This window comes from Diplotaxodon limnothrissa, linkage group LG9, assembly GCF_057381915.1.
Source record: "Diplotaxodon limnothrissa isolate DT_005_m linkage group LG9, D_limnothrissa_male_GT1.1, whole genome shotgun sequence".
Classification (NCBI taxonomy): domain Eukaryota; kingdom Metazoa; phylum Chordata; class Actinopteri; order Cichliformes; family Cichlidae; genus Diplotaxodon; species Diplotaxodon limnothrissa.
In genome coordinates, this window is record NC_140604.1 from 34556411 (window position 1) to 34570823 (window position 14413).

The 14413-nt window shown below is 45.3% G+C and overlaps 1 protein-coding gene across 1 annotated transcript in view; it reads left to right on the forward strand.

The window, feature by feature from the left end:
* The first annotated feature begins 4185 nt into the window (after positions 1–4185).
* Positions 4186–14413, forward strand: part of LOC146625998 (uncharacterized) — a 41554-nt gene continuing 31326 nt past the window's right edge. Inside the window, exon 1 of the mRNA XM_085363117.1 lies at positions 4186–4288. Coding sequence (XP_085219243.1) covers positions 4271–4288 — 18 coding nt within the window. The 5' untranslated portion in view covers positions 4186–4270. The remainder of the gene's footprint in view (positions 4289–14413) is intronic.

Below are 14413 nucleotides of genomic sequence, written 5' to 3' on the forward strand. Positions count from 1 at the left end.
TTAGCTAGAAATCGACCTGATTTGTTACTGTGTTCAAAATTCTGCAAGCGAAGTCTTTGTATAAGGAATTGTGTTTTTTTATTAATAGCTTCATTTAATTCTAGTTTTGTCTTGCGTATTTTGTTCAATGTTTCCTGATCTTGGTTGCACGCGTAGGCTTCTTCTAGTGATTTGATGTTTTTTTCTAATTCCTGAATATTTTTGTTTTCTTCTTTCTTTTTGTGTGATGAGAAAGAAATTATTTTACCTCTCATTACAGCTTTCCCTGCTTCCCATAGAACAGCAGCAGATATTCCGGGAGTGTCATTAAAGTCTAAATATGAAGTCCATTCCTTTTTAAAATATTTAATAAAGTCTTCATCTTTAAGCAATGATGTATTAAATCTCCAGTTTTTTCTTGGCGTAGTGTTATTCTTGTACATTAGTGTTAATGATACAGGAGCATGATCGCTGACAGCTATAGGATGAATCTCAGTGTCTGAAATGTCACTCAGCAGTGAGCTGCTGACCAGAAAATAATCCAGACTAGAGTAAGAGTGATGAACATGCGAGAAAAAAGTATATTCCTTACTGTTGGGGTGAAGGGAGCGCCATGCATCACGAAGGCCAAAGTCGCTCATATACTGTTTGATTATATTTGTGGACTGCCAATTGCGCTGACTTCCTGTTGTGTTGAGCCTATCCATTTCTTCATTTAGTCCAAGGTTGAGGTCACCGCCAAGAATGAGTGTGCATTCGAGGTGTTCAGAGAGTGCACTAAAAAATCCGTGGAAGAATGAGGGTTCATCAACATTTGGACCATATATACTTACAATACATAGTTTTTTGTTCAATATTGATAGTTTAATAATTAGAAATCTACCCTCTGGATCTATAACTGTATCGAGTACTGTAAAATTAACATTTTTATATATTAAAATTGCTACTCCCCGTTGTCTAGAATTATAACAGGCTGCAAACACGTTAGGAAACTCAGGTGTTTTAAGTTCGTTTAAACCTGTGACAGGTCTGTGAGTTTCTTGTAATAAAACAACATCTGCCTGTAGTTTTTTAAGCTGGTTAAATATCTTTAACCTCTTTCCTCTGGTGCCAGCTCCATTTACATTCCATGTGACAAACCTCAGCATGCCCATAATTGTGTGTGTATTTCTAATGATGTACGCTGGGTGTTTCGTTTAAACGGGTGGAGAGAATGTGGAAACATCCCTTGTTTGTAAATAGAAAGAGCGAGAGGAAGAAAAAAAGGTGTGGTGAGAGGCTCCATAAGTCTGACTATGTGTGTGAATATTCACTAATATGAACAAGCGTGGCTTGCTTATGTGTCCTGCAAGTCTGTGCGTGCTGTGAGGTTGTTGTGAATATGCTGCCGTTGAGCGGATGTGTTTGCGTGATCGTGGTGTGAAAATATGGAGAAATAGAGGGTGTTGTTTGTAGGTGAGTGGGGAAGTAGGTGATCACAGCAGTGAAAGACAAGAGAAAGAAAGAAACCACATGAACTGTGAGCAACAACAACAAAAAAGAAACGAAACGGAAACATTCCAATTAAAGCAATGACGGAGGGTGACGGTGTTATATCTGCTATGACATCATATTGATATTACTAGGTTAAACCCATGTTAAAAGAGAAAGTGTGAATGAATAAGAAACGAGTGTAGCGGGTTCTTATCTGGAGTGCAGTCAATATAACCACGGTGTGATGCCGGGGTCGCGGTACAGCTGTCCGTCCACGTAGAGCCGGTCCACGGCGATGACAGCACGGGAGCCTTTCTGGATGAAGCTACGTCGAATTGGGAACAGGACCTTGCGTCGTTCCAGGATCTCTTTGGGGAACTGGTCGTTCACGCTGAAGTCCGTTCCTTTCAGCTCTCTGCCGCGACTCTTCACCTGTTCCTTCTGTTTGAATTGACTGAATTTGGCCACAATAGGCCGTGGTCTCCCGGTCCGCGACCTCACGCCCCCCAAGCGATGTACTCTATCGAAGTCGATGTTCTTTACGGTGTCCTCCGGCAGCTTCAGGTGGATTTTAATGAAGCTTTTCACCGTTGCCTCCGCGTCCTCTCCGGCAGATTCTGGAATACCAGAAAACACAAGATTATCTCTCATGCTACGGGCTTGTAGATCGATAACGGACTCTTTTATTTTTTTATTTTCAATGTTTAGCTGGGTCACGTTATCGGTGAGAGATTTGACCGACTCCCGTAGCGTGGTATTTTCAGCGGCAAGCGATTCCACCTGCTGCTGGCTGAATTCCAGGGATTCTCTCAGAGATTTAAATTCCCGGTGTAAAATCTCCACCAGGGACAGCTTCGCATCGAAACTGGACAATCGCTTGTCGATTGACTCCAGGATGTCTGCGTTGTCTTTGCCGGCAGGCGATGTTGTACCGGGGGAGTCTGCCGGGCGACATCTCTTCGATGACGGCGTCTCAATTTTGGCCAGGGAGGATGCACTCTGGGCCTTCTGCATTACTAAATCTTGAAAACAGCGGTCGATGTAATCTTGGAGAGCGTCTAAACTCTCCCCGTTGTCCTCCAGGGTGTTAGAGATGATAAAACAGATGTTGTTAGTTATATGACAATTGATTAGTATATTTGGTAATACTGAAGCTTGGAAAACCTTTGTTAAACTCTATGCTGCCATTTGCTTTTTTCCCGCCAATTCTCCGGCGTCTGACGTCACCTACAACATGGGTCGCTTACCTTACTCGTCACTTACCCTGCTCCGTCCTCCTTACCCTCTGCTCCGTCCTCCTTACCCCCCTATATTTTGTATTTGTAAATCAAATGCGTATTTGTGTATTGAGTTTTGCAACTTTGCAAATAAGCATTAAGACTATATGTATTTAAATCCTAACAGTATCTGTAACCAGATATTAACAGAAAAATTTGTAACACTTGGAAATATTTTTTATACACATAGACAAATTCTCATCTGTAGATGCACAAAAGTAAAATGTTCACATATTTTGGTTTACAAAGTTACAAATACGCATTTGATTAACAAGTACAAAATATTTATGACTGTTGGGTCTGTGTTCCCACAGGCCCCGCTAGTTTAGAGACTTATTCCTCATGAAGAGCGAAATCAAGACAGAACATCTTCAACCGGTCTTTAACTCGCTAACGAGGAAAGGCTTTGGTCAGAAGCAGGCAGTGGAGCTCACGCTCCACCTGTCTCTAGCCCAAATCCTTCAAAGAGCAGCTGTCCTCGTAGCCTTTTTATTGACAAACTGTTACAGTTCACACAATAAGACACATCACAAGCACCTCCCACCGTAAACACAACCCCCCCCCCCCCGGTTACAAACACAAGGTGCTGTGTGTGTGTGTGTGTGTGTGTGTGTGTGTGTGTGTGTGTGTGTGTGTCCATGTCCATGCTGTCCAGTCTCTTTTGCAGCTGCTAGAACACACCTGTTCAACATCTATTCAGTCAATCATGTTTATTTCGCATCCACAGACACATTGTACCTGTGTCCTTTATCAGGCTGTAGAGCGATAAGCTTTGATCTTTTTTTTATAGACTTTCCTGGATGATTTAAAGTCATTTTGAGTCAACACTCAACCTGCAGTGAGTAAATTTTAGGTAAAAAATTCCCTGAGTGTCAAATATTTATTGATGGAGAGAATTTGTTAATTTTTGGCGGGGAATATGCTTAAAATGCTTTCTCATTTAAAAACATTTTCATAAAATATTTTGTTCTGGACGTAGTTTTTTTAGTGGGACAAACATTTCATCACTCATCCAAGCGACTTCTTCAGCTGACTGCAGGTTTCCGACCTTATAAACAGAACATTTGCACAATAACTGAAACTAGCCCACTGAATGAACAATGGGCTGAGGTAAGTTCCTGGATCATTAATATGCAAATTCTCATGACCATTGGTCAAAGACCACTGATCAATGGCCATGACTACCATTGTTTCAGAGGGTGTCCGTCTCCCAAATCCACACTAGAAGCCAGTTCCACAGCAGAGGGGCCTGAAAGCTGAAGGCTCAGCTTTCTGTTGTGCTTCTAAATACTGTAGGAACTGCAAGTAAGCCTGCAGTGTGAGAGCAAAGTGCTCTAATGGGATAGTGTGATGCTATGAGATCTTTAAGCTATGATGGGGCCTGATCAGTCAAGACTCCGTCCTCTGTTCTTGTTTCACTGTGATGTTACAAAGATCTGTTTTGTGTCCCAGCTGATCAGCAGGAGGAGAAGAGTCTGACGGAGCACCAGACGAACATTTTCAACCATTCGGACTCAGCTCAGCCGCTACAGTGGACAAAAATGTCATCAACACAAAAGGTGAAGAACCTATCACTTTTATTGAAACTGTGCACTTCATCAGCTGATGCTTGTTTGTCAAGATTGAAAAGGATTCAAGAAGAAGTTTGTCATTTCGTATGGTATTACCCAGGCTGAAATGAAAGTGTTTCTCACCAGCATCTACAGTGCAATAATCAATACAACTAAAAAGAAAAATGGTTTGACAAACAGTAAAAAGGCAGTAATAAATCACAACAATAAAAAGGGGTAAATAACATAAAATCTTAATTCATAAACAAACTCCAGTCCAAATAGTCACACTCATACAGGTAGCATCAGCCCTTTCACAGAAGGGGATAATTAAATTAAGTAGTGTGTGTATCTGGGGAGTATATTGTATGCTGTGTGTGTGTGTGTGTGGATAGGAGGCATCAGAGTATAGCTGTGCTAATAGCTGAATGTATGGTTATTGGGTGCAGTCCTGCTTTTCTGAGTCTCCCAAGGGAGTGCAGACACTTTTGTGCTTTTTTTGATAACTGCTGTTGTATTAATGAAGAAGGACGGTTCATCAGCAAGGTGCACACCCAGGAACTTAACACTGCTGACCCTCTCCACAGCAGCACCCTCTATGGTGAAGTCTGTGTGGTGATCTCTGCCAGACTTCCTGAAATCGATCACCATCTCTTTTGTTTTGTCCACATTGTTGGTGAGATTACGGGATCTACACCACACTTCAAGCTGCTCCACATCTATTCTATAAGTGGTCGTTGTCAGTGATGAGACCAACCACAGTTGTTGTCTGCAAATTTCAACAATATGATTAGCACAGAGTCTGGCTTACAGTAATGTGTGAGCAGACTGAACAGCAACGGGCTCAGGACACCCCCCAGAGGAAAGTCTGTGCTCAACAAGATGGTCTTTGATGTGTGGCTGCCCACCTTGACTGTCTGTTGCCGCTTTTCAAGAAGCTGAAAACCCATTTGCAGGTTGCAGGGTCCACGCCTGATAGCATCAGCTTTTCCAACTGCTGCAGAATGATCGTGTTAAAAGCTGAGCTGAAGTCGATGAAAAGGACTCTGGCAGAGGGGTGTTCTTCCTCTCCAGGTGTGACAGCATAACATGGAGTGTGGTAGAGAGAGGTCATCTTCTGTAGATCGGTTGGTCCTGTATGCAAACTGAAGGGGATCCAGGTCTATTTGGAGACTGTTCATGATGTGCTTCAAGACCAGCCGCTCGAGGCATTTACTCACAATTGGTGTCCCTTGTCATTGGGGGAGGGGGCTTGTAGTACGTAATGTGTTGGAAGCCCTGCCACAGCATCGTTCCTCACACTGTGTTGAGAAGCGCTCCACAGTCTGATATTGTTGTCAAGGGAGCAGACATTGGCCGGCAACTGTGTCCGTACGTCTGGCTTGTATTGGTTAGCAGCTAGCCTCGCATTAGCTCCTCTATGCTTACCCTGCTTCTGTATCCTATCACACCGCTTTCTGTGTTTCCTCCTGGGTGTTGCTCAGAAAGAAAAGAAAGAAAAAGAAAAGAAAAACAAACAAAACACCTGGATCACCTGTATGGAGAAAAATAAATTGTGCAGCACGCAAGATAGACAGCGCACAATGTGCTTTGAGGCAGCAGGAAAGAAAGGTGTAGTCCGTGTCTGTGAACACCGGTGTGTACACCTGTGTGCATAGCTGTGTGGATCAGCATGCTTGTATTCCAAAGGTTTCTCCATGTAACGATCTGCTAGGAAGTGTGGGGAGCCATAGCGCCGTCCCCCAGGGTATGAAGCAGGTATGGAGGAGGTCCAGGCCCCAGATATCCAGAGGCCCCAGAGTACAAGGGCCCAAGGAGGACCACCAAAAGGGGGGGAACCGTGCCACCCTCCTGGGAAGAGCTGAGTAGAGCCCCAAACGAGAGGTCACCCAGCAGCTACGGAGCAGAGGCCAGAGGGGGTTGCAGTGGCGTGCCCGCGGGCTCTGTCGGCAGCCAGCTGCGGCAGAGAGGACCGAGCTTCAGGCCCAGAGGGCAGAGGCCTGAGGGCATCCCATCCCCCGGAAGGGGTCCAGCCGGGCCACAGGCGCCAGGCCCCGCCAATCGGCCAACAGCAGTGAGCCGGTACATACATGAGCGCCCAGCCCCAGACGACAAGGACCACCAACACACCAACGTCTGAGGGCATCAGCCACCGGCAGGGAGTGTGGTGAGGGGAGATAGGCCTCCATACTTAGGAGGGCCTGAGATGTACCCAGAGAGGTTGAGTCTAAGACCCAACCTGACATATAGACACAGACGAACAGGCGCACGCGGATACAAACGTGCATTCCCACCCCATGTGCACAACCAAATACTCGGCACTCACCCAACGTGTAGACAGACACAAATAGACACTGCACAGACAGTCGCACTCCCCAAACATACTCTATATCCCAGGTCCAGGTACCCCCGCCCCCAGAGGGGCAAGCCGCACCTAAACCCAGGAGATGTAACCCTTCTCTCTGGGGTGGAGGCAAGCGTACCACCTCCTTATCTGCAGTAGTAGGGAGGCCCCGCATCCCAGACCCCAATCTGACGGCCAGTACCTCCTCCCAGCGCCCCAGCCCTGACGTCTAACAGAACCGGGGTGAGTGAAGACCCAACACCTCCCTAAGCCCACTCATATGTAGTGTTGCTGTGTGCTGTTCTAAAGTGCATTTAAAACACAGGAGAGCATGGTACTTGCTTCCTCTCAGAGAGCAGCACGGCTCTTCCCGAAAACCCTTAGTGTCTATATGCATTTAAAATTGAGGGTAGGGCAACAGCACCAGAGGTGGGTTGGAATACACAGACCATCCTTTGGATGCTATAAAACGTGCCCACCCCCAAGGCCCTATATGTATGTGTTATGTGAGAGTGTGAGTAATGTGGATGTCTAGGTTGCAGAATAAAATTGAGGCACAGGCGGCCAGAAGGGGACAGAGGGGGAGTGCCTCCCCTGCACCTTGGTGACATACCTGCACTCCAAGCCCTGTGCGTGTGGGTGTGGTAGAGCGGGAATAGGGAGGCAGCTTAGGATGGGGAGGGAAGAAAGGGAGGGGCAAGCGGCCCCTCCCTGGGGCCAGCTCCCCCGCTGACCCCAGTAGGCACCCCCACACTCTGGAACCCACCAGGGCAAGGGGGCCCAGGCCCATCCGGACCGGGGCCCGCAGCAGCAGCACCGCCCAGCCCCACAGAGTCCGGAGCAGCCCACCCGACTCCATCCCAGAGAAAACTGCACCCACCCCATCATCCAGTCATCTCCCAAACTACACAAGACAATAGACACCCAGGTTGAGTTCATTCTCCACCTCTCTTATATCGCTCCCCCCACGTGCAGAGTGAGCTCCTGTAGAGAGGAGACCACCTGCAAAGATATAACAGCCTCCCCACCAGTTAGAGAGCCCCCTAGTTGGGCCGATGCACCAGAGGTCCCCTACACTGGGGCTGAGCCCCCCTGCACCCACCCGCCCACAGCTCTGGCGACACAACAGCCAGGACCCAAGCCCCCAAGGCCCAGCAAGCACCCCAGACCGGGGGACGGAGCACCCCCAAGCCTCCACGCCCGTCCCGGACCCAGGCTACCAGACCAGTAACCAACGTCCGCCAGCACAGACCCTCCCCCATCTCTGCTGTACGCAGCCACAAGGGAAACACCATCTAAGAGCCCCCAGAGCCCCTAACCAGGTCATGGCCACATCCCCCGGGTTAGGCCCTCAAGGGAAAACGTCCCTAGGGACTCCCCAGACGCCCCAAGGCCATCCCTACCCCCGTATCCACCACAATAGCGAAGGCAGGACCAAACCATGACCCCCACCCCCACTAGGTGATGAAGTCGATCAAAGGAGCCCAAAGGGATTGATCAAATGTGAGGCTGTTTCAAGACGACTGTGATCTATTAGATGGTTTTTATATTGGTTAGAATTAAGATTATTTTTATTTTTCCAGTTAATGAGGACCATTTTCTTGGCTATGCATAGGGCCGTAAAAACAACGTGGGCTGTGTTTATTTCTGCAGTGACCTCATCCAAGTTGCCCAGCAAGCATACTAATGGAGAGGCTGGAATGTTACATTTCAGACACTTTGATAAGTCTTCACATAACTCACGCCAAAACTTCTGAACTAGTGGACAGAACCAAAGAGCGTGGATGTAATTGTCCGGTGTATTTGCTGTGCAGTGTGAGCAGTTGTTGGAAGGCGTATAGCCCATCTTGAACATCCTATGACCAGTATAGCGCACTCTGTGTAATATTTTGTGTTGTATTAATTGGAAACTGGGATTTCTGATCCATTGAAAGGTTTTTAAGCATATCTGAGACCAAAGGTTTGGGTCTAAGCTGATCGATAAATCTGCTTCCCATTTTGCAGTAGGAAGGGATATTGATTCATCTACTTTAGAAAGTGTTTGTAAGTAAAGTTTTGTAATATGTCCGGATTGTTCCAGATAGGTGTACGTTTGCATGGGATTAATGAAGACTCTGTCATTTTTAGAAACTCCCACCATGCTGTCAGAGAAGAGCTGATGCTGACGCTTTTAAAGCATTCATGTCGTTTGATGTTTGAGCTGATAAATGGTAGGTCTGAAATTTCTAGGTTATTACATAGGGCCTGTTCTACATCTATCCAAGGTTCATCTAAGAGGGTGTGTTTAAACCATCTAGAGGTGAACTGAAGCCTGTTGGCTAAAAAATAGTGATTAAAGTTAGGCAGATCTAATCCTCCTTTATCCTTGGTCTTTTGCAGTGTTTTTAAGCTGATACGTGGGGGTTTATCTTTCCAAAGGAATTTAGAAATATACGAGTCTAGAGATCTGAACCAATCTTGTGATGGCTTATTTGGGATCATTGAAAATAAATAGTTTATTTTTGGCAAGACCATCATTGTTATAGCGGCGACCCTTCCCATGAGTGATATGGGTAAAGATTTCCATCTAGCCAGATCAACTTCTACTGTCTTTAACCCTTTAAAGCCGGTCGGAGTGAACACGCTCCATTTTGCGTAACTATTTATAAATCCCGGTAGCTCTGCAACCAAGTAAGCTAGCGCAATAATTTTTTTTGCATATGAAACCGGAGGAATTGTACTTACATCTTATGCCATCAGCTTGTCCTAGGTCACAGTTTCCTTCCACATATAGCTTTGCAAAAACTGCATAAAAAGCGCTTGCAGCACCAAAAACAAAATATTTCAGAAACACGCTTTGCCGATCCGATGAGCTGTTCATAACACTTCCTACATCCATCAGCGTGAACTATCCCATGTCCGCCATGACCTGCCCGAAACCGGAAGTGACGTCATTTTGCGGAAATGTAGTTTTTTGCCATCAGGGCCTCATGAGCCTATACTGGTGTTTTTAAAAGTTATATTTGACTTTATGACTTTCTGTGTCATTTCTGGGATGCTTAGGACTCATATTGCACTGCTGGAAATAGTTTATTTTGATGCATATGCTGTTTTCTTTGCAAATTTGCATTATAATATTTATTTTCGTTTTTCCTACAGTATATGAAAATTGGTGTATTTCAAAAATAAAACTAAGAAGACACTCAAAATTAATTTCCTGTGGTGAGAAACTAGTTTGTGCAACTTTTTTGCATTTACAGTTTTGAGGGATATGCCTCTTAAATTTCTCTAACTAGAAATATATGTTAAAAAAACGATTTTCAATTTTTTTTGTAGTTTATTGTACTTTTTTGCAATTTATGTAATTACTATGCACTTAATGCATACATATTATTAAAATTTGGGCTATAATGGTTGTATTGATGTATAGCAACTTGAAATACTCCCAAAAATGGCACTACAGCATGTAAAACTATAATATAAGCTCTGGCGGACTTGGTTCTATGGTAGGTCTTAAAGGGTTAAAAGTGGGATGTGGTTTAATTTAGTTAATTCTGAAAGTTTAGGAGAGACATTAATACCTAAATATTTTATATTTCCAGATTGCAGTGGGGAAGGAGAAGAATTATGGAAGGAGCAATTAATCGGAAGGACTGTTGATTTTGACCAGTTAATTGAATAATCGGTTCAAGGTTCTTTATTTGTCACATGCATAGTTATACAAGTATAACACACAGTGAAATGTAGCCTGACACGCTCCTCGACATGTGCAAAAAAATTGGGGGGGGGGGGTGTAGGGGAAAAACATTATATATATATATATATATATGTAGTATATACATTGGGTGAATGTGCAGTAGTAGCAGCAAGCAGGTGAATTCTGTACATTAATATGAATAGACATCTGACTATTTTACAGGATAGACAATATAAACATATTTAAAATTAAAGGAATTGAAATGTACATTGTGCCTTGGTTTAGAGTGTCTGGAAGAGAGTCCTGTCTCAGTCAATTATAGATGATGTGAGAGGGCGGGTGTGTGTGTTTAGGGCACGGATGGCTTGGGGATAGAAGCTCCTCTTGAGTCTCTCTGTCCTTGCCCGGAAGATGCGGAACCTTCTATCAGATTGCAGAAGTTGGAACAGTTTGTTGCCAGGATGGGACGGGTCCTTCAGTATCTGCGCTGCTCTAGTCCGGCATCTCCTGGTGTAGGTGTCCTGAAGCAGGGGGAGAGCAATCCTGCAGCAGCGTTCTGCTGTACGGATCACTCTCTGGAGAGCTTTTTGGTCCTTCACACAGCTGTTCCCAAACCACGATGTCATGTTCTGTGTGAGGATGCTCTCCACAGCGCCTGTATAGAAAATCCTGAGGATCTTTGGAGAGACCCTGAACTTCCTCAGTTGTCGTAGGTGATACAGGCGCTGCCTAGCCTTTTTGGTCTGGACCTGAATGTGGGCAGCCCATGTCAGGTCTGAGGAGATGTGGACACCAAGATACTTGAAGGACTGCACCCTCTCCACTGGAGCTCCATTGATGATAATGGGCTTGTAGTCTCTGTGCTGACCCCTTCTGAAGTCCACCACCAGCTCCTTCGTCTTGCTGACGTTCAGCTGGAGGTGGTTGTCCTGGCACCACGATGCAAGATTCTTCACTTCATCCATGTAGGCCGTCTCATCGTTGTTGGAGATGGCACCCAACACCACTGTGTCGTCAGCAAACTTCATGGTTAAGTCGGTGGCGCCGCACCGACTTAACCTTTTTAACCTTAAAAAAGATGGCGCCGGTGCATGTGGCTTGCTGTCTATCACTGCCAGTGTTGGTTGTTTGTTTTGATTTTATTGACTATTGTAATAAATGCCAACTCTCTCTTGGTGTATGATCGCCTAACCGTACTGGATCTCCGACCTTCTGCCAAAGGCTGGGCAAAGTGGAACCAAGCTGGACATAAAACTTTGCCCCCGCTAATATCGGAGATCCCGGCTCACCTGTGCCGTGTTCCAGATCCACCACTCCGGCAAAAGTGCTGACGCCGGGGTCGAAGGGCTGGCTTCCTGGTGAAGCTGAAAGCTTCTTTAAGGTATTCTCTTAAGCCCTTATCCAGAAAACAAGGAGCGGTGCCAAACTTCTGTTTCTCTCGGCGATCGTTGGAACCTGTCTGTACCTGGCTGGTAACTGTCATCTGCCTGGATGGGATGTTCCAGTCCCGCCGGCGTGGTGTGAATCTGCGGAACCTGCGGCCTCTGTGTCGGGCTTCTAGGACGGCTAGTGACGGGGATCCGCCGCTTACCGCCAGGATTGGCCTGGTAAATGCTAGGTCCCTAGCGAACAAAACGTTTATCCTGAAGGATTTCTACACATCCCGAGGACTGGATTTTCTCTGTGTGTGCAAGACGTGGCTGAGCGCTGGGGAGTGCAGCCTCTTCTCAGATCTTCTACCTGGCGATTGCTGTTATTCTAATTCCCCACGTATGTTGGGCCGAGGAGGAGAAATAGCTACGATCTTTAAAAGTCATTTTAAATGTAAGAAGCTATCAACCCCGTCGTTCACCAGCTTTGAACTGTCTGTTTGAGTTGGGCTGCTCTCACACAGTGTTGTGTGCGGTGGTTTATCGGCCTCCAAAATACAATAAGGACTTTGTGTTGACTTTGCTGACTTCTTGGCTGAATTCCTGCCAAAATATGATCGTGTTCATATTGTTGGGGATTTTAATATTCACGACTGTTGTCCTGATATGCCCATGGCGAAGGGCTTTTTAAACCTTATTGATTCGTTTAATCTGGTGCAATGTGTGACAGGTCCCACACGTGAACGTGGACACACACTTGATCTTGTTTTATATCATGGCTTTTCTGTTTTTAACATAGATTTGTGATGCTGTGTTTTATGACCACAGTCCTGTGATGTTTGAAGTTCCTCTTGCCTGTGCCTCAGTTAAACCTCACGCTGCTGTTCAGCACTGTCGTGTTTTAACTCCTCCACTGCTGAACGCTTTTCATCAAGTCTCTCCTTGTGCTCGTGACCTCTCAGTCTCTGTTTCCTGCTCTGCTGTCTTTGACAGGTTTGAGCATGTGACTCTTTCCGTTTTAAAGGAGACTGTTGGTCGTTTTAAGTCTGTAGGGTCTCCAAATGATGCCGTCCCTCCTCAACTTTTAAAAGAGGTGTTACCTACAGTTGGTCCTTTGGTTCTTGAGCTGGTAAACCATAGTCTGACTGTCGTCAGGTGTCGTCCCTAAAGATTTTAAACATGCAGTAGTCAAACCCCTGATTAAAAAACCTGCTCTGGATCCTACGGTTCTTGCAAATTACAGGCCTATCTCCAAACTACCTTTTCTTTCCAAAATTCTTGAAAAGGTAGTTTACAGCCAAATAATGGCCTTCCTGGAAAAGCAAAATGTGTTAGAGGTTTTCCAATCTGGTTTTAAAGCCTTTCATAGCACTGAATCAGCCCTTTTAAAAGTTTTTAATGACATATTTTTAGCGACTGATGCTGGGGACTGTGTTGTTCTTGTGCTTTTAGATTTGATAGCTGTGTTTGATACCGTGGATTATGCCATTTTATTCTCTCGTTTGGAGCACTGGGTGGGCATTAGGGGCACAGCACTGGAGTGGTTCAGGTCCTACTTGGCGGGGCGAACTTTTTTGTGTCAGCCTCGGTGACTATGTGTCGTCCTCCGCTCCCCTCTTGTGTGGTGTCCCACAGGGCTCAGTTCTAGGCCCCCTCCTCTTCTCTTTATATCTGCTTCCTCTTGGTTCTGTACTGAGAAAGCACGGCATTCCTTTCCACTTTTATGCTGATGACTGTCAGATCTATGTCCCTCTAAAGAAAAAAGGCAGATACCTCACACAGCCATTACTTCAGTGTCTCGATGACATTAAGGCTTGGATGTCTGTTAACTTTTTAAAATTCAATGATAAAAAGACCGAGGTGATGGTTTGTGGCAGCCCCACTGAGACCCCCAATGTGTATGTAAATTCCCTGGCACAGTATGTTAAGCCAACTGTCACAAACCTGGGGGTCAAAGTGGACTGTGAACTGAAGCTTGACAGTCAAATTAAGGCAGTGGTAAAATCTAGCTTCTTTCACCTCAGGCAGCTGGCAAAAATAAAGCCAATTCTTTCACGGCAGCACTTTGAGACAGTGATCCACACCTTTGTTAGCACTCGGCTGGATTACTGTAATGCACTTTATATTGGGGTGAGCGCATCATATATTAGTCATCTACAGAGGGTGCAAAATGCCGCAACTCGTCTTTTAACTGGCACTCGAAAGTTTGAGCACATTTCCCCTGTTGTAGCTTCACGTCACTGGCTGCCCATTTCTTTTAGGATTCATTTTAAAATTCTTTTATTTACTTTTAAAGCTCTCCATGGCCTAGCTCCATCTTATCTCTCTGAGCTGCTACAGCCTTATACACCCACCCGCTCTCTCAGGTCAGCTGATCAGCTGCTCCTGAAGATACCCAGGACTGGGCGTAAACTTAGAGGAGATCGTGCTTTTGCTGTAGCAGCTCCAAACTGTGGAACGAGCTTCCTTTAGAGATTAGACAGGCCACTTCTTTATCTGTTTTTAAGTCACTCTTGAAAACCCACCTCTTTACCCTGACCTTTGACACCACGTGAGATGTTGGTTTTTATTTTTATTTTAGTTGTTTTTAGGTGATTCGATGCTGTTTTATCTTGTTTTTGTTTTAATATAGGGCTGTTTTAATTTTATGTTTTATTTATTTATTTAGCTGCTTTCTGTTATTCTATTGTTTTAACTTATTTTCTGTACAGCACTTTGTTCCTGTGCTGGGTATTTTAAAGTGC